This window comes from Papaver somniferum, chromosome 1, assembly GCF_003573695.1.
Source record: "Papaver somniferum cultivar HN1 chromosome 1, ASM357369v1, whole genome shotgun sequence".
In the NCBI taxonomy this organism is placed as follows: Eukaryota; Viridiplantae; Streptophyta; class Magnoliopsida; order Ranunculales; family Papaveraceae; genus Papaver; species Papaver somniferum.
Window position 1 is genome coordinate 115,719,665 of NC_039358.1, and position 24,229 is coordinate 115,743,893.

The following is a 24,229-nucleotide window of genomic DNA, read 5'->3' on the forward strand; positions in this document are numbered from 1 at the left end:
CTACAAAGAATATCACAAGGTTAAACACTAGAAAGGGAATATAATAACAAGGTTCGGCGCATTCGATAATCACATTATGTGCCGAACTATAAACATTTAGAGGTTTCGGCTTGTACGATATCCTCAATATGTGCCGAACCACAAACAATATTTTAACCCAACAATTAACAAATGCATGTTCGACTCAGAAGATAATCATATTATGTGCCGAACCTTGGACATAAGAGGTTTCGGCTTGTACGATATCCTCAATATGTGCCGAACCTCGAACAATATTTTAACCCAAAAATTTACAAATTTATGTTCGGCTCAGAAGATAATCATATTATGTGCCGAACCTTGGACATAAGAGGTTTCGGCTTATACGATATCCTCAATATGTGCCGAACCTCGAACAATATTTTAACCCAAAAATTTACAAATTTATGTTCGGCTCATACTATAATCAAATTATGTGCCGAACCTTGAACATAAGAGGTTTCGGCTGATACGATATTCTCCATATGTGCCGAACCAGTAACAATATTTCAACCCAGAAATTAAAAAATTATGTTCGGCACATACGATTTTGGATATGTAAGCCGAATTAGTAATGATTCTATTCCGGGCTATTCAGGATGTTGTTCGGCTTACTATGAAACTTTCATATAAGGCGAACTAGTGTCTAGCAAAAGGGTTGGAATTGGAAATTATAGGTTCGGCGCATGCAGTAAACAGATTCAGTAAGTCGAACCGTTCATCAATGGTAGATTCGGCTCATAGATGTGAGCCGAACCTCAACCTGTTTCGCCGAACCATGATTCAAAAAACCTAACTTTTGATAATTGAGAGCTATAGAAGTGAGATTAAGTATAGGATATAAGTGTACCTGTGTATTAGAAGAATTGGGTTCCTCATCAATGTCTTCATCATCAGGATTTGGCTCATAAAAATCATCATCTTGAGTTTGTGTTTGAGTTTGAGCTTGAGCTTGAGTTTGAGTGGGTGTAAAATCATTCTCATAATCTAAGAAATCAGCCATTTCTGGATCATTGTTGTAGTTGATGTGTATTTTCCTAGGTTTTTTAGATGAATGATGACCCTCCTCATCCTCCATTGAATCAAGAATTAGAATTTTCTCACTTTCTCCTTCTCTTTCTCTCCTTCTTAACCAAACCAAAATTTTGATTTTTTTTTCCTCAAATTTTTCATCTAAACAACTCTTATAATTCTGAAAATTATCTTAATCACTAAACAAAATATTTAATCACTAATCAAGATTATTAACACTAATACGTAAAGGGCAGATTTGCCATTAAAAAAAATTGGGTTGAGCGATTATCTGATTTTGCTATTCAACAACCTTTTTTGTCTTCATTCAGTATGCCTTGAAAGATTTTGGTATGCCCAGTATTATGGTTCAAAAAAAGTGCCCAAGTCCCATTGGAGTTTCTCTAGGGAATCTAAAAACGGTTTTTCTTTGTTTTCGGCTCTGGTTTTGTTTCAAACCGTACCAAACCATAGGTATGTGCAGCCCTCCCTGCAGCTTCGCCGGAGAATAACGTCTTCTTTAAAACAAATTTAGGCAGCCTTTTCTTTCTACGCCATCGTACGTCTTCCTGCTGACGTGCATGTGGCCACCATTGTATGTATGCTCGGTCCCATTCTTCCTTCCCCACAAAATCAAAAGATCAAACAATTTTAAACCCAAAAAATCAGGAAAAAAAAAAGAGATCAAAATTGACAGTTTTCTTGATCTTTTCTGTTGTTCAGGTTAGTCGTTATACAACCTATATTCTTTATTCATATTTTTGAATTTTGATTATTGAATTGTGGTTCTATTTTCCATTTTAAGATCTAATTATTGGAGTTGCACATTGATGCCAAAGAATATACCTAGTATTCATTTTGTTATTCATCTTCTCTTTTCAATTTGTAGGACCATTACTTTTGGATTCCAAATCTGAATTTCTTTTAACTCATATTCTAGTTAAAAAAGAGGTGATAAATCTTGGTGGGTTTGATTTATTTTTCATGAAAATTCAATGAATTTTGTGGATTTTCAATTGATTTTTGACAAGTTTTCTTATATATTAGATTTGAGTGTTATTGATTTGTGTTTAAAAGCCTCACAATTGGGTGAGGCATTTGAAAGTGTAAGCATTTTTCGATCAAAAGATCCGGGAAAATGTTTGCAGTGGAGAAACTCAGTAGTTACATTACACAAGGAGTTTATACGGTATCAGGTCCGTTTCATCCATTCGGTGGAGCTGTTGATATTATTGTAGTTCAACAACAAGATGGGAGCTTTAAGTCATCTCCATGGAATGTAAGGTTTGGGAAATTTCAAGGAGTTCTGAAAACTAAAGAGAAAGTTGTTAATATAAGTGTTAATGGTGTCGAAGCGAATTTTCATATGTATTTAGATCATAAGGGAGAAGCTTACTTTCTAAAAGATGTTAAAGAAGATGAAGACAATTCTGTTGCATCCTCTTGTAAGTCTTCTGACTATGACACGGAGGATCCGAGTCAGAATGGGAAGTTAAAACAATCTAGAAGTTGTGATTTGGATTCTGATTTGCGAGGTTCAGTTACTCAGATTAATGCAGGTAGTCAGAAGATTGTGCTGACAACTAATTCTAGCCGAAAACTGATTTTTGGCTTCATGTTTGGACGAAAATCTGTGGAGGGTGATAAGCAGGATGAAGGGAGTGGCGTCGGGATGGTAAGGGCTAGTTCATTAGAATGTGCAGAGATGGCGGCAGACCTCTTAGAGCTTAATTGGTCTACTAATAGATCAAGTTCGGGTAACTCTTCTAGGTTGTCTGCTTCGAGTCTGCCTGCTGAGGTTTATAATGATTTTCAGATTAACGATGAGAGCAGTTCTGAAATTTTGGGTGTCTCGGATGGGAAAATGGATGATTGTTCTGAGCATGATATTCAAAAGTCTGATTCCAATGATGAGGTCAGTAAGCCAAGAGGTCCTTCACCAGCATCACAGGACCAAGATGTAAAATTGTCCATATTGGAGGGAAGTGCTTCAAGTCAGGGGGTAGCCGAAGCATCAATAGGGGTCAGCAAATTTGATGTGCACAATGTAGAAGTTGAAGAGAGAGAGGAGGTTTCTATGTCTGAGTTTGCTATTTTTTGTGAACAAAATTCACATTTAGACAAGCTGGAAGGAGGGTCAGGTAATATGCCGGACAACATAGAAGAGTCATTTGTTGAAACAGATGGTTATTCAAGTTGCAGCGTTTCTCATGAAGAAGATCTCTACACAAGATTTGAATCTTCAGACAGTCCTAGAATTGTTGTTGATCTTCGGCTTGAAGGAAGCTCGGGTGACATGCTAGGAGACTTGGAACAAACTTTTGATGAAACGGATGGTTATTCCAGTTGTCGTGCTTCACATGATGAAAGAGAAGCTGTCTGCCTGAATACCGAGTCTTCAGAGAGTCCAAGTATAGCTACTGATGTTCTGTGTCAAGGAGGATCAGGTAATACGGTGGTTAATATGGATCAGTCTTTTGATGTACCGGATAGTTATTCAAGTTGTTGTGTTCCTCACGAAGAGAGAGAAGGTCTCTGCATAAAGGCTCAATCTTCAGAGAGTCCAAAAATAAATGTTAATGTTCCCGATGAACAATGTCACGAGAATGTGAATAGTCGTGTAGGTGACTGTGAGGTATCCATAGTGAATGTGCATCCAGAAGTTAATTGTGAGAAAGCCGAAACAATCCTGCGTCCTGAATCCGGTACACTCCTGATCAAGGAAATAGCCAATGGTGAAACTGAGAGTATTTCTGTTGCCAAAGATATGGATGTTACTACTCTTGAATCACCTTTGCCTGTTGCTATCCACCAAGAAGCGGAAGATGATATAATCACCATTACAAAAAGTTTTGAAACAGATGAACTTGAAGTTTCTACCAGTCAATCTCCAGTAACAGGCTTCTCAAATTCTAGTTTGGCTGACATGAGTACCCTTGAAGAATCCTCTATACGTGAAGTTGATTTTTCAATAGTCACCAGGAACCAAATGGTTGATTCAGCTGAAGCATCAGAGTCAATAGGCACTTCTATTTCCTCCAGTTTTAGCCCCTCCATTCATAGACATAAAGAAGAGGATAATGTCAGAGGAGAAAATGATAAGCTCAATCCTTCACTTGACGTTGATTTTGGTCAAGGATTGAATATTGATGATCTCCATGAAAAATTATCAAACTCAAGCATGGCAGTGTCAGATGGTTCAACCGAAGATCAGTTTCTTTCCAGTGACATTGATGATTTCATAACAGATGGTATGCAGTCCAAGGATGACTCCATTACTCATCCCATGGTTTCAGTGGATGATGCTGTAGGAATGCAAAGTTCAGGTGATACAAATACTGATGCATCATTATCCAAGGATGAATTTGCTGTGAAGTGTTCACCAGATGCTTTTACACCCCTGATTGAAGAGTCAAAGAATACATCGTCACCGATGAGTATTCCAAGAAGTCAAAAGGTTGCTGCAGAAGAATCTATGAGAAGGATAGAGTCAGCACCCATTCTTCGGTCTCACATTGGGGATTTGGAGGCATCTGATCATTCTCTCCCTCTTAGCCACTCACTTGGTTCTAATTCTGAACTAAAGGATAATCTTATTGCTGAAGATATCCAACTATTAGAGAGACTCAAAAGCATGCCAGATAACTCTGGAATTGGTAAGGCAGCTGTGTTTCGTCATTTCAACTCAACTTATGATATTGCTCTGAGGACTTAAATGAACTTTGCGAGTCATGAGCGATAAGATACATCTGTTTTTGCTTCTGTTTTCATTTCTTTTGCTTCATACTTAATAGAACTTGTAAATCTTACCTATTGTAGAAACTCATTATAAATCCTTTTGTCGGGTGTAGAGATATCTCTATGCAGACACTTGCTGTTTGAGGGGATGGGGGTTCTTGCTGCTTCTCAAGCGTTTGAAGCTGAAAAGATGGCTTTTACTTCTCTACTGCCTAGCCTTTTGAAAGACGACAGGCTCGTCGTGAAACTCGGAGGACAGTATTTTCCCTGGGATGCTGGTGCACATATTATTTCACAGATATACTCATCTACTCATGAACAAATTTCTGAGCCTAAAGGTATGATAGCTGTGGATCAAGTTGTGAAAAGCCTCGAAGATGATGCATCAACCACCGTAGCCACCTCTGGTGGAAGCTGGGGAATTTGGCCTTTCACTTTCAAAAAATCAGCATCAACAAATTCCGTCCAATCAGTTTTAGATGGCACAAAAGAATCTCAAGCTGATAATGTGGCCGAGAGCATTAATAACATAGCAGGGGATAAAAAACCCGAAGAGGCCAAAATTTCTAAAACGAGGACAAAAGCGAAGTCCATTGTTCCAACATCGGAACAATTGAAAACCTTGGGCCTGAAGGAAGGACAGAATGAGGTCACCTTCACATTCTCAACTGCAATGCTTGGGAAACAGAGGGTTGGTTAATATCTGTTTGTTAGCGTTTAACTCAGGTTCTGATTCTTTGCGTAAATATGTTTCTATTAAGCTCACTTATTAAGAAATGTTCTTGAACAGGTGGAGGCGAGAATATATTTGTGGAAATGGAACACTCGTATAGTTATCTCTGACGTAGATGGGACAATCACCAAGTAATGGTTTTTTAGTAATTCAATCGAAAGGGAACTTTTGTTGGTTCTTCTAATCTGTTTTGGTTACAGGGGTACTATCTTTATCGACCTATTCTGATTCCCCTTTTTGTTGTGTTCTTATTAAAGATCGGATGTTCTTGGGCAGTTCATGCCTTTGGTTGGAAGGGATTGGTCACAGACAGGAGTTGCCCATCTGTTTTCAGCAATAAAGGTACACTTTATCTTCTCATACAATTTTTTGCACTAGAAGGTCTAGTTATATGTTTTTAGGTCAACCATGGCACCATCTATTATTGTATCGTTGCTCTTTAATTGTTCACGTGTGACATTCAATGTCTTGTAGGAAAATGGGTATCAGTTACTTTTTCTTAGTGCACGTGCCATCTCACAGGCCTATATAACGAGGCGATTCCTTCTCAATCTCAAGCAGGTGATGCATTAAACTCTAGTGCAAAGTTCTGAAGTCTATGCCTCCGAATTGTGAAAAATGACCAATTCTACCGTCATAGAAGAACAATCACATGATAATTTTTTTAATGGAGAAACTGTTTTGTGCATATGCAGGATGGAAAGGCACTTCCTGATGGGCCTGTTGTTATTTCCCCTGATGGGCTCTTTCCTTCCTTATATCGTGAAGGTAAATTTCCTTTTTAGTGATTCAAATTTATGTTGTCAGTTTGGTGGTATGCAGTTTATTTGATGCTGGACAATTTTCTGTTATCCCATGTAATTTCTTCGAGTCTGATGGGATGCATTAACCCGGTTATTTGTTTGATTTAACTTCTAACTTCCGTTCTCTATCTTTGCCTTTTGGTTTGATAAAGATGCAATTCTCTTTCATTGTTAACAGTTATTAGACGGGCTCCTCACGAATTCAAGATTGCGTGCCTCAGTGTGAGTTCTCTCCTACAATAGTAATCTTTATGCCAAACGTTTTTGTTACAAAATACGATCCACTATTGCTGTACTGTTAGAAGATTTATGGGTCCTATGGATGTTGTTAAAATTATTGATATATGACACCTGAATATAGGATGTTTGAGAAAATTGTGGTTAATGAATCTGGTTCTCCAAATGTCCAGGATATCAAGGCATTATTTCCACCTGATTGTAATCCGTTTTACGCTGGATTCGGCAACAGAGACACCGATGAGTTTAGCTACCTTAAAGTTGGAATTCCGAAAGGAAAGATTTTCATTATTAATCCTAAGGTATCATTTGAAAACTTTAATGTTTCACTTGTATGAAAGATGAGATAAAGAGATCAGCAAGGATCCTGATTTGGTTTTCTATTCCTCCTTTGATGCTGTTGTAATTACAGGGTCAAGTTGCTGTGAATCGTCGGGTTGACACGAAATCTTATACTTCTCTTCATGAACTTGTCAATGGCATGTTTCCACCCATGTGCTCTTCAGCTGAGCCGGTATTTGCACAACTCTGCACTCTCCTTTTCGTATTTGTAAAACACCACTACCATGCATTTGCATGGATATTAGGCAAAGTCTAGTTGCAAGAAATAAAGCTTGCTGATGAGCTTTACCAATATTTTATATTCGGTTGAGGTTGACCAAATACTTCCTTCCCTTTTCCTGGTGCAGGAGGAATACAACACATGGAATTTCTGGAAAGTGCCTCTTCCTGATATCGATATCTGAAGATGCCAGCAAGAGACTACTATTGTATAGGCCGCCATTGGAATTAAGGCAAAAGGACGTTATCATGTTGGTTCTGATATCATTTAGGTAAATCTACACTCGAAAATGTCCATATTCTCTGTACTACCTGAATGCGCATTTAGGGGGTATCCTGAGAACATATTGTATTTCATCACAGTGACCAACCTCAAAAACTCATATACATCTCGTTCTGCAATTATTCATAATGCATGGACCCAGCTCTGCGAAACCAGCAAAGTTGTACAATTCGTAGATGATGGACAACATTTAAAGGCTGGCATACTTCTTGTGTTGATGTATGTATATTCTGGGCTGCAGAAACTGATGGGTGTGTAAAGATCTAGGGTAACAGAAAGATGCAATCTCCTTAGTTCCTAGATAATACCTTTTTAGCGTATTGTTGCGTACTTATACAGTCTGTGTAAAGAGCGAATAATACGGGCAACTCAACTGTATCTTTGTAGAGGTAAACTGTTAAAAAGGTGAAGGGGGATCTCAACTGTCTTTGTAGATGTGAATTGTTTCGAAGGTGAAGGGGGATAAAGAACTAGAGAAGAAACATATACATGTATCCTTGTTTATATAGTAACGCAAATTTTCTTTAATATTCATTGATTAAGTTTTCGGGTATCCTTCAAGCTTAATTCTGAACTTGCATAAATGTTTTCCTGGTTCATTACATGTACCGATGACCAACAAAAGAAACCCGCACTTTGATACCTTAATCAGTTTCAAGAATTATTTAGCGCATACATAATAAAGTCTCACACAACACTCATTACAACCCAATTAAGCAGTATCTAGCTCCTGAATGAAATACCATCAACACAATATTATTAGATACAGTTAAGGTTTAGTAAGCAGTAATCTTGAAACCCATACACTGCTCGGCAAAATCCAAGAGATTGTAAATTTCCTCGTCATCAATATAGCCATCACCATTTGCATCAGCATAGTTTCGGCCCTTCTTCGTGTTCTTCCAAGCACTGAACCAACCTCCGATACTTCGAATAGCTTTACGAAGTTCATCTTTGCTTATTCGTCCGTCACGATTGGAGTCAAATTCCATGATCCATACCTTAAATTCATCGATGGTCATCTCGCGTTGTTTACCACCACCATCGCCATGAATACGTGTATGAGTGGCAACTGATCTGGTCGTAATTGCCATGGATCTAACGTTAAAGAAGGCAGAAAGTGTTTGCCTAAATTGATTGATCTTGCACTCTATCTTCCTTTCACTAATTTGGACATACACTGTGTTTATATAACATTTCTCTTTCAGTTTTTATTCTTTCTTATCTATGAAGAATCAATCGCCAGAAATAAAGAAAAAGAGAGCATATCTAAAGAAAAGATGTTATTCCCTACTCAAGTACAAGTTGAATGCAGGTAGGACTAAGAGAATTTCTCGTCCACAGTTCAGGCAGCATAAAACATGCGTTAATTATGTCTATTTCCCGTTTTTTGGATGATTAATTTAAAGCTGGCAACAGAGACCAACCATTTCTCGTTTCTTTTTGGGGTACTTGATTCTGCTTAGTGCAATCAAAACCGAATTATGTTTGATTAAATTAAACAATAGATTTTGCTTAGTGCAATCAAAGCCTAATCATGTTTGATCAAACAAAGCCAATTTAGAGTTGGTTTAGTTGTGACTTTTTAAAGCAAGGGCTATGTGATGAGACCTCTCATTCAAGACGAATGAGCTCGATCAAATTCGATTGAATTAGGTGTTATTATGAGATGAGAATACTCACCTATTTAGCAAAACTCTTTCACACACTCTTCCATTTGAATGAGGGTTCAACAGTCGAGAGTAGGAGGCTAGTCTTCAGCGGCTTGGAAAAAACCTTCTTGAGCGGCTGATATTTAGCCCGTCAAGGATATCTTTTAGTTTTTTATTTGTCATAGACTCGTTAACACGGGTCTTGCGTATTTTATTATTAAAAAAGAAAAGATATACGTGGAGTCACATGTTCAACCTTTTTTTATTTCACCTGGCTCTGCCCCTGAATTGTGGTGGAAGATGTAGTGACGGTGAGTGCTGGTAAGTAGTGATGGACAATATTAATTTTATGTTGTCGTTACAACATTGATAACATCGTAGTGTGGAAGATGTGGTTGGTTGTTTTTAACACTTAATGAAGGTACCATATATTTTAGGGATGATATTATACAAGATAATATTTTCATGATCGTAATTGGATCACCCAAATGGTACCCCTATTATCTTTGGTATTATATCGTATAAATCATGATTTTTTAATGTTAAAATAAAATTGATTGCAATACAAAAAAGAATATATACACGGAAAAAATAATGAAACTAATTAATTGACGACATTTTGTTCAATCTAAATCTCATATATGGCATTTGTGGTTGAGAATTGCGTCCAACAACCTACATTGGATAGGCGGCAATGATAGTGGCAGTGGTGGAGTTAAAAATTGACATTGAGGAGGTATGAGGATCGGGCGACCGCCCAGTCGACTCAATCTTCTCCGATTAAATAAATTCTGGGATCTAAATCTTCTGCATGCTCTAAATTCAGAAAATTTTCGCTTCAATCTCCTTTAATTTATCTTTTTTGATTGATTTCTTTTTCTCAATTCTCTAATTTATTTCAATACCCTAATTGTTTTCCTTTCTATGTCAGGCTAAGACTCCCTGGTTTACCGGCCATGTAGCCCCATTAGGGGCCGTTTTATCTACTGTAGTATCTGTTTCTTCCTTCTATGGCGAATCTCATCTCCCTCCTTTTGCTGGTCGCGTGTTGCTGCAGTTGCACTTGAAGGGGCTTCCCTTTTTACCTTCAATTTTTTGAGCCACAGTGTAATCTTTAAGAATTTTAATCACCTTATTCAAATCGATAAATCCAGGGGTTTCTCTATCTTCTATCCAGGTTTGATTTTTATTTAGTCCCAATTTATTCCTGGGGTTGCTCTTAATTTGGATCATGTTCCTTATTTGCTGCACTCAATATCATTGGCTAAATATTCTCCCCGTTCTCTGATTGTTTATCGCTGGGACTTTTTATTCTATCCATTTTAGTTTCGTTGATGTCTATTTCTTTGTTTGGCCAAAAATCTCCCTTGTTCACAGATTGTTCGTTAAATTGTCTGTGAGTCATTACCCCTAGTACTTTGTATTCTCCTTTGTTAGAATTTCTTCCCAATCTTGCATATACTCAATTAAGTCTTTTTCATGCTCCTATATGTTTGTTTTATTGTTTCTGAGAAGTTTTGTTAGTTTTGCTGGCTTTTATTGCTCTAATTGATGTCGACTTCCCCAAGTTTCTCCTCGCTGTGGCATAACTATTTTGGTTTTGTGTCGGATCTCTTATTTAAGGTCTGGTTTCTTTGTTGTTCTTGTAAAATAGTTATCACGCATTGGTTTTGAAGTATTTGTGTCGACTTTCCGTGGTTTTATCCGCTTAACTATTCTGGGTTACTGTCAGACAGTGTCTCGTCTGGTTTCTTTGTTATCTTACAAGTAGAATAGTTTCTCCAGTGGTTTTCTAGCTAATCTTGGCCAGCATCACCCAAGTATCAACTTTTATTTTATTCCTAAATTTAATCCATTGCATCAGTCTCATAGGGTGGTAACATAAGGTTTCTTTTGTTTAGTGTCTCTTTATTCTAAACCAAATTTATCGTTTATTTTGGTCAGATGAGTTTTTACACTCTCCCAGCAACAATCTTTGAACAATGTTTCTTTCTTTTGCCAACCTATGATGCAGCTTTTAGTCATTTTCCATCTAAATTAATTTATGTCAGTTTCCCCTGAGGTTCTGGTCTCAACAATGATGTTGGTTTGTAAATCGAGTAGATTCTGTGACATGTATTTTTTGATAGGTATTTGTGATATTCTTTTACCCCGACAGCATCATCTCTTGCAGCTTCTCTCTGGCCAGCAATTTCTATACTCGCTCGCCGTCTTTTTAACAGATACTACACAGATTTAATGGCTTCCTGATTGGGGTTACTATGTCGGTAAACTGTTCTTTTCTTCCCGGTTATAGTTTATTTCCAGTTGTTTCTTTTTTGTAATCATTTCCTTTCATAATTTTTGTAATCATTTCCTTTCCTTTCAATTTTTTTTGGAGCTGTGCACTAGTAATACTTTTATAGTTTCTCTCAAGTTCTGTTTACAATATTCATTTTTTTGCCCTTTCTCAGTCCTTTGTGTTCACCTTTCCTCTATAGTTTTACAGTTCGGTGAGTAGCTTTAAAGATTTTATTAGTGATAATTCTTACATTCCAAGGTGATTTCTTATTATGCTTCAACTTAGTTATCTCTCTTTCAATTTTAGTCACAGCTAGCCATTGGTATCTTTAACAGCTATTTCCAATTTCTTTTCATTTCTTGTTTATTATTCTTTTCCTTTGTCCGAGTCTTCTTATACAGTGCAATCTTTTCTCTTAGGAACAGTTTCTTTCAGGTTTCTTTCAATATGAAACTATTATCCTGGAATGTCCAGGGTATTGGGACCCCATTAACAAAGGATCATTTTAGTTATCTATGCCAGTATTATAAGCCCGATATCATTTTTCTAGCCGAGACAAAAGCTCCTTTGTCTCGAATGGATTTATTCTTTAAAAAATCTCAGTTTCATGATTGGTTTATTGTTCCTTCCGTGGGAATAGCTAAAGGGCTAGCAATAACATGGCACGATAACATAGATATGAAGTTAATCTCATCGAAGTTTAATGTTTGTCACTTTGACACGAAACTAGGAGATAAGGAGGTGCTAATTACATGTGTTTATGGTGTTGTCGACGTTGAGGATAAAATTGAACAATGGTCTCACATTTTAGATATAGCGCAACAAGTAAATAAACCATGGATCTTGATTGGGGATCTAAATATCATCTTAGATCCAGATGAAAAACAAGGTGGAAATAAAACGAGTTCAAGCAGTAAATCCTTCATCCTTCACATAATTGATTCTCTGGGACTACAAGATGCTGGATATGAAGGCGTTCCATTCACTTGGTCCAACAACAGAAAGGGTGACGCGAATATATGCGAAAGAATTGACAGAGCTTTGACCTCCTTCCTATGGACTCAGATTTTTCCGGACACCAAGGTAACTCATTTACCCAGAGTAGGATCAGATCATACGCCTATTTTACTTGATTCCAACCCTGATAAATAAAAGACCCAAAAACCCTTCAGGTGCATTAGATCTTGGCTATCCCATCCTACTTTATCCATTCTTGTAGAGGCTTCTTGGAAATTACACTCAAATAATTACTCAGATAAAAACTTTTCCTCGAACCTACAACTCATGTCCTCAGATCTGGCTCATTGGAATTCATAAGTTTGCGGAAACATTCACAAAAATATTAAAACCTTAAATAATAAAATAGAGAGCATCCATAGATCTGGAAATATATCCAATGACATTGAGAAATTAAAAAATCTCCAAGCGGAGCTAGGAAAATGGTACAAAATCAAAAATGATTTCTACCATCAATTATCTAGAGATAAGTTCTTCAGAGAATATGACCAGAATACAGAATATTTCCATGCCACCATCTCGAATAGAAAAAGAATCAATGCGATAAATTTTCTTAGCGAACCTTCTGGGCTTTGGCTTTCAGATAGAGATCAAATCAATTCGCTTCTGGTTAACCATTTCCGACAAATAGGCACTTCCCAAAGCAACAATTTTAATTTTGATCTTTCTAGTATCATAAATCCTTGCATCATTGTTGAAGAAAATACTTCCTTATCAGAAATCCCCACTAAAGAAGAGATTTGGCTCACCCTATCAAATATGAACCAATGGGGAGTCCCAGGCCCGGATGGCTTCCAACCAGGTTTTTTTAAAGCCAACTGGGACATACTGAGAAAAGATATCACTGGCTCAGTCCAAGAATTCTTTCGATCAGGCATTCTCGACAAAGATTTTAATCATTCCTTCATAACCCTCATCCCAAAAATTTTCACGCCTCAAACTCCGGGAGATTTCATACCTATAAGCCTGAGCAATACCATTTATAAAATAATCTCAAAAATATTATCTAATAGATTAAAACCCATTCTCAGTAAAATACAATCAATCGGCGTTTCTCCCTGGTCGACAGATCACAGATAACATCATAATTGCTCATGAGCTTATCCACTCGATGAAAATCTCCAAGAAAAAAAGGGCTTTCTAGCGTTAAAACTAGACCTATCAAAAGCTTTAGATAGGGTTGAATGGACTTTTATTGAGAAAGTTCTCTTAGCTTTTGGCTTCTCGGAAAACTGGACAAACCTCATTTTGCAATGCATATCGACAACCTCTTTTTCAATTCTTCTCAACGGTTCCCCGGGACCCACTTTCAACACTTCGAGAGGTTTAAGACAAGGCGATGCATTATCGCCGTATCTTTTCCTAATTTGCATGGAAATTCTATCTAGACTCCTTGAAAAAGCTATTGAAGACAAGAAAATCACTGGATTTCAAATCAACAAAAATGCTCCCAATATATCCCACTTATTTTTCGCGGACGACTGCTTTTTATTTACAAAAGTGGATCTTGGGGAAGCGAAAAGTCTTTTGGAAATCTTACAATTATTTGGGAACATAACAGGCCAGATGGTTAATCTTCAAAAATCCAGCGTCTACTTCAGCCCATGAATACATCCGAAACATGGGAAGATTATAGCAAATTTTGAGCTTGGGTACCCGCTGATGACCAAAAACGATAGATACCTGGGTACCCCGCTCTTCTTTGATAAGAATCGAAAAGCCAATTTTGAGCCTCTACTATAACGATATTATTCAACTTTACAAGGTTGGAAATCAAAACTGTTATCTCAAGCGGGTAGGACTGTCTTGATAAAATCTATCCTCCAATCTTACCCAACCTATCAAATGCAAGTTCTTGCACTGCCAAAAGAAACACTTGATCAACTCGACCGAATTCAGAGAAATTTCTAGTGGAAAAAGATGGGCAAAAAAGAAATTGAGGATTTATAAAAGCTTGGAAAAGTATATGCAAGCCCATTTCCCAAGGTGGTTTAGGAATTAAAAATCCCCATCATTTCAGTATAGCTCTTCTCACTAAACTTGCCAGTACATTGGTAACTGAACAAGACCAATTATGGGTCAAACTTCTAAAAGCAAAATATTTCCCAAACTCGCACCCTCTAGAAAATTCCAGAACCTCGAACCTGTCTTAGATCTGGACCAGCATACAAAAAGGTTTAGAGCTAATAAAAGGAAATTTTGTTTGGCAAGTCAAAAACGGAGCTTCAATAAAAATTTGGGAAGACAGATGGATTCCTAACGCAGATATAATCCATAAAGTCCCCAACCTTCAAGATCAGACACCAACAAGAGTTCAAGAGATAATAACGGATCAGAATAAGTAGGATCAAGGAAAGCTAAACCAATTCTTTTATCCAGAAGATAGGGAAAAAATTCAAGCTATAAATCCAAGGAAGCAAGAGCAAGACATCATTAGATGGAGGCATCATCACTCAGGAAAATTCACAGCCAAGAATATTTATAACTTTCTATCTAATCAGAGTCAAGACAATAATGACAACCTAGATTTCCCATGGAATAAGATTTGGAGAATTCAAGCAATTCCAAGAATAAGACTTTTCATATGGAAATTGTCTCAAAAGTTCTTCCAACATCTGCTAGACTAGGTGCTCATAATCCAGATATCGATTCGATTTGCCAGTTATGTAACAATCAAGCGCAAGAAACAGAATTTCATCTATTCTGCGAGTGTCCGTTTGCAAGAGCAGTTTGGTTTGGTCTCTCCCTCAATAATATAATCTCAAGTTACAATTCTAGCACAATTATTTCCTGGATTAAATGGTGGATTACGGAAACTAACTTGAGCCATCTTCAGGTAAAAATTTCCACCATACTCTGGTTCATCTGGAAATACAGATGCTCGGTAGTCTTTGAGAAAATAAACCCAGACCCAATCAATTTAATAGGGAAAATCAATAGTTTCTTACAATCTTCCCCGTCAGATACCCTCTAAAGTAATATGAAAACTCAAAAGAAAATCTCAACCAATTACTCTTGGTCCAACCTAAACTCAGATTGGATAATCTTCATTGATGCTTCCTTTAAGAAAGAAGATTTGTCGATGGGATATGCGTTCATTCTATATTCAGCAGATGAAGAGAATTTCATGCACCTATTTGCGGGTTCGGAGTGGGCTACGTCAGCTTTCCATGCAGAAGCAAAATCCTTATTAAAGGCAGTTACGTGGTTAAAAAAAAATATTTTATCAAGCGTTATCATAGTAACTGACTGCAAAGTGTTAGCAGACAATTTAAACAAGGTAAACACAGATTTTTCATGGACAGCGGAAAACACCTTGCAAAAAATAAGGACAATCTTGGGCGATCTACCTCAAGCTAAAGTGAAATATATTAAGAGGAAGAATAACTCAGCAGCGGACTACATTGCCAGGGAGGCAAGGATTAAAAAGCTTCAGCACATGTCAGATAACTTGCACCAAAAAGTTCATAAATCTAGCATAGATTCTAATGTTTTTGATAAAAATGATCTTGTAAATTTCTTGTACTATATTTGCTAGTTAATATATGATCTTTTTTCCATCAAAAAAAAAAGAGGCCTACTTTTTTTTGAAAAGAAACATGTAAATTTTGGTGGACTAAACCATAAATATATATGGACAAAGTACTATTTATAAAATAAACTAAAAAATTTATGTAGTTATTAAAAATTTAAGGGGTTAGAGCCAGGTTAGTCAACCCTCGGCTCTGCCACTAGGTGGTGGTGGATAAAAAAAATGGATTCATATGGTTTTATGGTGGTGGCGGGTATTAGTGAACAAAAACATATTATGCTAATTTCGTAATGCCAATATGTAACATTATATTATAAAGTATAATACGTGGTTGATCATTCTAATGTTAAAATAAACTTGATAAAACACATGTCCATTTTAAAAAATTGGTGCAATCATTTGCCATGTTATGTAATAATTAAACGGACGACACGAATCAAGATCAGAACATATGAAATTATTTATTATCGATTTGTCTATGTAAAGAGTGGTCAGCATTTATCCTTGACAAAGATAAATTTACCGCTGGGGTTTGTTCAACTTAACCATTTTTAAATGTTTTATTAATTAGTGTCTCATTGATTGTTCATAATGATTAATTAAATTTCTATTATAAATGTTCCTTTAATAATCTAATATAAATACATAATTTTATTAATAAATAGTTTTACTAAAAACTATATTAATTCTAACGGTGGCGGGTGTTTGTGAATGGTGGAGGCGGTGACATTACTATTGGTGGAAGAAATAGTGGCGGATGGTTTTTATGGTGGTGGGTGTTGGTAATAGTAGTGGATAATAATAGATTTTGCTTTTTAAAAAAAAATCTTCACAAAACATGCAACATTATACTGTGAAAGATGTAATTGGTTGTTTTTAGCACGATTGATAAGGACAAAAACCAAATATTTCGAGGATGATACCGGAACGTATAAGAAAATATGATCATGACTGTTGGATCACCGAAACTGTATCTGTATTATATAAAGGCAATGGTGTACCCGCGTAAGAGAACATTATCGCTCTCTCAAGTACTATTACATTCTTTTTCCTGAAAGACCATAATGTTGAGTTGTTTCGCGACAACTACCTACAAAGACAACAACGTACTTTCACTCAGTTCCCGATATAAAACCTTATTGACCGGGAAAATGTATTTACATTCTAAAATATTTGTTTGAAAATTATGTTTGTTCATCAAAATCATCATAAAAAACTCTAAATCATAAATCTAAATTTTGCCTCCGATGTTTATAGAATATTTTTTATATTTTACATTCTCAAATCATGCGACCTCTTGATTACAAATCAACAATATCAAATTACGGATCAATATGTATAAGTTTCATTCACTAGGTTAGAAGGTATAGTAGATACATATGGGTAGATCACACAAAGCAGAACATGACTGAGAATAGTTCCATAATTTGGTCAAGAAATAAGGTCAAAAATTTAAGATTAACTTTCTATAGGACTAATTAGATCGGCTTCGATAGGAGCCGATTAAAATATGGATTAATAATAATTTCCATGTAAGACAATTGCAAAACATAGTTTGGCTAACTCTGCCTATGTAAAGAATGGTCAAGATTTTTCCTTCCTCAATTGCTATGTTATGTGAGAAGGAGGTGATATCTAAGATTGAGGTACAATTCAAATCTATTAGATTCATACCATTTACAACTGGACGCCTTGAAAAAAACGGACGTGTTGTTATTATTATTACAGTTAAGGGATACATTGACCACACTTGCGCAAATAGCTCACTTCGCAAATGATTGGTGTTGCATGTACTGTCAAATTAATTAAGGAAATAAATATTGTTTCCTTAGTTACAACACATTTCCCATATTCTACTACAATTTTAAAACCCGTATCATCTAAAACACCACAAGAAACAAGATTTTTGCAGATATCTGGAACATGAAGAGCTTCATTCAAAGTGAGAGTCTTGCCAGAAGTGAGCTTGAGCAACTTTTCTTTTTCCTACCCGAAGCTGCAGATGAGTTACCCATATATAGAGTTTCTCTCCTTCCCCTACCTTATTATGAGAGGTGAACATATCTCTGTTTCCACAGACATGTTTGGTAGCACCAGAGTCTACCTACCAGTCTCTCACATTTGTTACCAAATTTACTTCAGACACCGTGCCAGAAAATTCATCTTTGTTGTTTTCAACCAAATTAACATTATTTTTCTTTTAAGGTCCTTACGGTTTCTACAGTGAACCGCCATATGTCCAGGATTTCCGCAAGCATAGAAATCACCCTTTAGGCCAGAAGCAGTGTTCGGAGTATTTTGGATATAGTAACTTAGACGCGATGTAAGACTTATGTTCTTTTTTTTTAATAGTTTTTCCACAATCTATTTATTTAAGAAAAATGAACATTGCAAATACATAACATCAACAAAAATTGGACAGATTGCGTTTGACAATAATGGCTACTGATGATCCGGAAACGGGAAAAGAAAGGAAATGTTATAGAAGAATTTTTGGGATATACAATGGATTACTTGATACGAATGAAAGAGGTATAACTATTTCGATTCTAAAATCACATAAAGTTCACGGTAGAAGATGACATCAAGTTTAAAATTAGTAACAAACATAATATGACTAACTAAAATGTTAAAAACAAACAGGATATATAAACTTAGAAAGCCGCGGGACTTGAAGAGGCCAATTTTGAAAACTACAATCTTAGAAAGCAACGATCCACAATACCATAATTTTTTGTTTATAAATATTCAACGTAGAAGATGTCAACTTTTGGTAAAGGATCTATTGACAACCTATTAATTTGAAATATGATCAGGGAGTACAATATGTGTTCAAGGTTCTTTATGAGGTAATGTTGCGCCAGATTGTATTCCAAGTGAAGGTAGGAACATATAGAAGTGACAAAATGTCCAAGACTTTTGAAGTTACCAAAGCCTTCGTTAAGACGAACTGCTGGCACAATACTTTGTTGAAGATTTAATGGCAGAGGTTCGCATATATACAATCCATTCGAAAAGGTGATGGGTACACATTTTAAACATTGTCATCTAATGGATGTTGAAAAATACCGGAAAATCACGTCACATTGGAGAGTTTGTATCATCCGTTCGATGCAAAAAAATTACTATTCTTTGCCTATTTGGAGGATCGACAACATGACCATGATAGATGAGTCAGCTGGAGCGAAATAAGAGCATGGGGAAACTTTTATGGACGATATAAATTTGTTGATTTCACTGAGATGAGCGCTGCTGACGACATATTTCCAAAAAATATTTAAACTTCCATGTTCATGTAGAGAATTATCTCATTATAAGCAATGAACTTAAATAAAAAAGTGTCTGGAAGTTAAGATTATATTTCTTTCGTTTGAGCAAATCTCCGGCGGTAAAATATTAGAGGAAAAAAATAAGAAAAAAAGAGAGGAAAATCCCAACTATTTTTGTGACAAACCCATATTAAATCATAAGGAGTTTATAAGTATTCGGGACACAAATTATACAATATATTAAAAATGAACCAACATCATGGCCCATGTCGTTACGGCACGGGTTAAGGGCTAGTTTGTTATAAGGAAAGCTGATTTGTTTAGGGGGAAAGCTATATTTATTTGACCACGGTATAATTGTATTGACTTTTGGTCATTTAAGAGGAAGAGTAAAAAATTGTCTTTCCCCTAACAAAATATAGAAGTTTACCATTTTGTCATCCAATTTAACCTTATCATATATTTGTGTCATTGTATAAACATGATTAATCCCTAAACATTTTATGATTAGGATCTACAATATATTTCCAGTCATTGTATAAAAATGATCAATCCATACGATTAGCGTATATCGGGCTTAGGATCTACAATATATCTGAGTCCTTGTATAAAAATGATTAATCCATACGATTAGGATATACCGGGCTTTTCTCCACAAAACTTTCACAAAAAAAACAAAACATGAACGATCGCTTATAACCACAAAGAAACAGAACAAAGAACAAGAAAAAAACTCCAATAACGTATGTCCTAGTTGTTGATATATAACATTGATAAATTTAGGGCTAACCAGTACAATCAGAAAAAGCATCTTGTGGAGCAATCAGGTAATGGCTTTGAACCTACCAAGCTAATTAAAGTATATTTGAGATGGAAACTTGTATTAAGCTATTACCACGTGAGACAATCACATACAAAAACATTCAGAAAGAAAATAAAAAAAAATGCTTACTAAATGGCTTATAAAGAAGACGTATGAAGTGATTTCGTTACTCAAAATTCACCCATGACAACCTATGATCCAATTTATCAAACACCTTCATGACGCACGTATAAAAATTTACATACATATAAATAAATTCCAAAACATAAACTTTTCTTTAAACTCAAACTTCAGAATACGTTGTTGATTGATTAAATTAGATAAGATTTAAAAACAAATTGGGTTTCCTCGTGAAATTGATCAGAGTTGGCCTTAATAACACAATTATTTGGTTGTAACCCTTGCTATATAACAGTTAGAAAGGGCTAGAAGATGAGATGAATTTGTTGATAAAATACAATAAAATTTAAGCTATCGAAAAATATGAGAAGAATTTAAACAGGACGATCCAAAATAAAACTTGTGTGTTTTTCCCACTTAAGAGAAATGATTGTTTTATCGAGTAATACAATGAAGCTCATAATCAGTTGAATGAGTTTGGCAAGAGGATAATATGGTAATACACAATAACTAGTAAAAGTCAATTACGATAAATATTTCCCCCTATATACATCTCAATAAAATGCGTAAAATGCTTTCCCCTAAATAAATCAGCTTTCCCTATAACAAAATCCTTATAAAAGAACTTTCCCCTATCAATAATCATTTTGTATTTTGATTTTTTATAGCCCCTTTTACTCTACTAAAATAAACCGATCGGACTCGGTATAAGTACTAATTTCTGTCTATAAAAATTCAGGTGGACTTAGAAGGTATGCTATTGGGTGTTAAAATTATGTAAGGTTACATTACCTTTGAGCTATTATAATTAAAAGTAACTGAAAAGGAGAGGCTACCAAGTACAGAAATCTTTTTTTATTTGAGGAGTATGAACACATGTAGTATTTTTAACAATCAAAAGATGCGGAAAAGTAAAAACCACACACACAAGAATTTTGTTAACGAGGAAAACTGCATCTGCAGAAAACCCCGAGATCTCGTCCAGCTTTGAACACCAAATTATTTTAAGCCGCTATGCAAACTAGCCTACTATCAGACATCAGACTGGAATTAGTTGAGACCGAATTAACCCTCCAAGCAATTCAGTTGCAGTTGTGCTCTTTACGTCTCTTAAACCTCAGAAGCTCTACACAATTGATCGCCCCTGGATGACGTCCTTTACAACATAAGAGTTTCTTCAACCTAAGTGAATACTTTTGATACTAATATGCCTCTAACAGATAAGACAATTTGATTTCCCTTTTGATCTTTCGATTTAGGTTTGAAAATCTGTTTGCAATAGACAAAGTCTGGCAAACCTCACGAATCCGGAACACTTACATTCAGTTAGCTGAGAAGCCTGGATTACTAACTATCTCTCAAGAACAATCCAAACAAATCGAAGAAGAGTTTAGATATCTATCTTGAGTAATCACAAAGAGTTAGGCGAAGAGAACTTTGCGATTTCTATCTATCTCGTTCATGATTTGAGATAACAAGAACTTGAAGATCAATAAGAACAAAATCCGGATACACAGACTATCAGGTAAAAGCATAGTCAGACCGGGCTTCGTGAATCCCCAAGTAAAATTTTAAGTCATAACCTAATTATGTTTTTCAGAGGAAACTTATGTTTTAGGGAACGATTCTAGCAAGCAACTAGGACACAAAAGTGTTAGGAATTGAGAAATCATGTTGCATGAGTCTTTCTATTTATAGATTTTCAAGGCTCTAGGTAGCTTTAATTCAATCTAAGATAACTTGAAATCCAAGTAAACACTTTCTCAGTTTAGATGAAATCATGTAAACATGTAGAAGTCTGCCTTGAAAGTACACATAAGAATATACACTATGGTCTAAGGTTCGGAAACCGCATTCAATATAGTTCATATTGGAAAATATTCCTTCTTAACTTTCAAGCATAAGGCGTGTTCATTAACACCAAAGACTTAAATCATGATTCAAAAACGCAGTGTGATTTAGTGAACAAAGTTGTCTTAGAAGGGTTTATGAGAGTTGTAGCAATGCCAAACATATTTCTGAAAATAGTTTATGAGCATCTACTTAGTTCAGTAGTGGGTAAGTATGTATAGGGGAATACATACCTATGGGCAAGTCTATGAATTCAGGTTGTTGGGGTACGCGTACCAGGTAGTGTACCCTTAGTCATTCACGAACTTGGATCCCATGGGTACGTGTACTGGGTATGCGTACCCCCCTTCACTTCACGAAGTCAAAACCGCGGGGTACGCGTACTGGGTATGAGTACCTTTCACACTTTCAACATTCAAATGGGGTACGCATACTGGGTATGCGTACCTACCTTATGACCAGAATGTGCTAAAAACTCTCTTTATGCAATTCGAAACATTCCCAATCGCCATAAATAATAAATATCATTTCTCGGGAAATTTAATCAACTTGAAACAAAAACAGTTCATGATCAATAAATTGTTAAGGATTTATGAATATTCATTGCTTGAATCATATTTCGAGAGATTTATCAAGAGAAGCTTGACTTGAAATTTCTTTTTTGTAATATTAAATTTATTAAAATCATACAACATAGTCTCATAAGATAAAATAGTAAATGTCGTCAGTAAATAGGAAGGTTCAGTCTTCACATACCTCTTTGTTGACGAAGTTCTCTAAATTTCTTCGTTTGTTCTTAAATCTTCAATCTTCGAGGGTTATCTTGTGATTCTACTCAACGACCATACTATCCTAGTCCTAGACTTGATTTTAATAGACTAAAGATCAAAATATAGTTTTGTGCATCTAACATTGACAACAAGCGTGAGATAGCAAAACTTGCGAGTTTGATCGAGCAGTGCTCTAGCAATATCCCCCTTTGTCAATTTTAGTGAAAAACCTATCAATACATATGAATTCAAAATAAATAAACCTGTTAGAGCACTGCTCGGTCGAACTCGAAAGCGTTGCTATCTCAAGCTTATTTGTCAAGTTTAGTTGATCAAAACTATATTCTTGATTTTTGGTCTACTTATAGCTATGTCTCGGATTAGGATATAATGTGTAGTTGAGCTTTAAACTTCACGGCGTTCACCAATTGAAGACGAAGATCTACCGAGGAGCTTGGAGGAACTTCATCAACAAAAGGTATGTGGAGACTAAAACTTATCTATCACTTAGAAGTCTATTCTATTCTATCTTCTAATGAGACTAAGTCGTATAGTTATATAGACTTTTACATTATAAACATTTGATATTTCGAGCCGAGCTTAACTCGCTTATCTATTTCTCGAAATATGTGTTGGAAGCTTTTTGCTTTATCTATGTTCATCATATTCTTGGCGAGTTTAGCTGGAAACAATTTATTGTTGGAAAATAAATATAAGTCAAAAGATGATCATGTGAAAATTACCTTGAACATCTTATATGATTTGTGTGAGACAGTCATTTGACGTTAACTTGGGAAGTTTCGTATTGATCATTCGATCACTTGAAAATTACTTGAAGCTAATGGTTTGTGTGAGACAACCATTGTCGTCTTCCAAGGATGTTTAAATGATTGAAATGAGAGTTTGGAACGTTTACCTATGTCTGGATACAACACGGATGCATACCTAGTATGTGAACTGTTTTGTAATACTTCATTGTGATTCGTGAAGCCAGATCCAACTATTTTCTCTGTATTTGTGTATTCTGATCTTACTTGTTCTATCATATTGAGTTTTATCTTCTCTAAGATTCACTCGAGATTTATCTCCGATAGGTAAGATATAAAAAGTAACCACAACAGTTCTTCGTCTCAGACTCATGTGATTCCGCAATAACTTTTCTTGTTAATTAGTTGGGTTATTGTGAGGTGATTGATATTTCTAGGATGCTCTTCGGAAGTATAAGACCGGATTATCAATTAGTTCTTGTTCACCTTGATTTATCAAAAGACGGAATAAAAACCGACTAAGAATAGACATATATGTGGGAGACAGATTTGTTTATAAGTCTCCGACTTTGGGTCGTAGCAACTCTTAGTTTTGGGTGAGATCATCTAAGGGAATCACGTGCGCAGAATCCGACGTGGTTCTGGAGGCGTAAGAAACGCGATTGTACCTTAATTGGTGTGAGACTTGGTTAGGGCTCAACTACATTCCGGTCCGAAGTTAACTTGTAGTAGGCTAGTGTATGTAGCTGCTTAATACAGTGTG

The 24,229-nt window shown here is 35.9% G+C and overlaps 2 protein-coding genes across 7 annotated transcripts; both read left to right on the top strand.

The window, feature by feature from the left end:
- Window positions 1-1,578: 1,578 nt before the first annotated feature.
- Window positions 1,579-7,918, top strand: LOC113297584 (phosphatidate phosphatase PAH2-like). 5 transcript variants are annotated; one of them, XR_003333546.1, is made up of 11 exons: window positions 1,582-4,685; window positions 4,881-5,458; window positions 5,558-5,631; window positions 5,758-5,842; window positions 5,975-6,061; window positions 6,196-6,268; window positions 6,482-6,525; window positions 6,714-6,842; window positions 6,953-7,054; window positions 7,230-7,373; window positions 7,527-7,918. XR_003333546.1 is itself a non-coding variant. In XM_026546117.1 (11 exons), exons 2-11 carry the CDS (start codon window positions 2,168-2,170, stop codon window positions 7,284-7,286), a joined length of 3,747 nt encoding a protein of 1,248 aa, XP_026401902.1. In that variant the 5' UTR covers window positions 1,582-1,752; window positions 1,919-2,167; the 3' UTR covers window positions 7,287-7,914. The 5 variants fall into 5 exon arrangements, 2 of the variants coding, with proteins under 2 accessions (XP_026401902.1, XP_026401896.1); XR_003333545.1 differs by having other exon boundaries at window positions 7,465-7,914; XM_026546117.1 differs by having other exon boundaries at window positions 1,582-1,752; window positions 1,919-4,685; window positions 7,230-7,914.
- A 1,746-nt stretch (window positions 7,919-9,664) lies between these two features.
- Window positions 9,665-15,786, top strand: LOC113297608. Of its 2 annotated transcripts, XM_026546147.1 has the most exons (3): window positions 9,665-9,772; window positions 9,968-12,400; window positions 15,448-15,786. In XM_026546147.1, exons 2-3 carry the CDS (start codon window positions 11,765-11,767, stop codon window positions 15,526-15,528), a joined length of 717 nt encoding a protein of 238 aa, XP_026401932.1. In that variant the 5' UTR covers window positions 9,665-9,772; window positions 9,968-11,764; the 3' UTR covers window positions 15,529-15,786. The 2 variants fall into 2 exon arrangements, with proteins under 2 accessions (XP_026401932.1, XP_026401924.1); XM_026546139.1 differs by lacking the exon at window positions 9,665-9,772 and having other exon boundaries at window positions 9,779-12,400.
- Window positions 15,787-24,229: the final 8,443 nt, after the last annotated feature.

What these genes read in the sequence shown, in the direction of transcription:
- LOC113297584 (XM_026546111.1), top strand. Translation starts at nt 2,168, where the DNA reads ATGTTTGCAGTGGAGAAACTCAGTAGTTACATTACACAAGGAGTTTAT. An exon ending in CAATGCTTGGGAAACAGAGG is followed by an intron (nt 5,459 to 5,557) that starts GTTGGTTAATAT and finishes GTTCTTGAACAG; the next exon opens with GTGGAGGCGAGAATATATTT. An exon ending in TCCTTCCTTATATCGTGAAG is followed by an intron (nt 6,269 to 6,481) that starts GTAAATTTCCTT and finishes CATTGTTAACAG; the next exon opens with TTATTAGACGGGCTCCTCAC.
- LOC113297608 (XM_026546147.1), top strand. Translation starts at nt 11,765, where the DNA reads ATGAAACTATTATCCTGGAATGTCCAGGGTATTGGGACCCCATTAACA. An exon ending in AGATTTTTCCGGACACCAAG is followed by an intron (nt 12,401 to 15,447) that starts GTAACTCATTTA and finishes TATATTCAGCAG; the next exon opens with ATGAAGAGAATTTCATGCAC.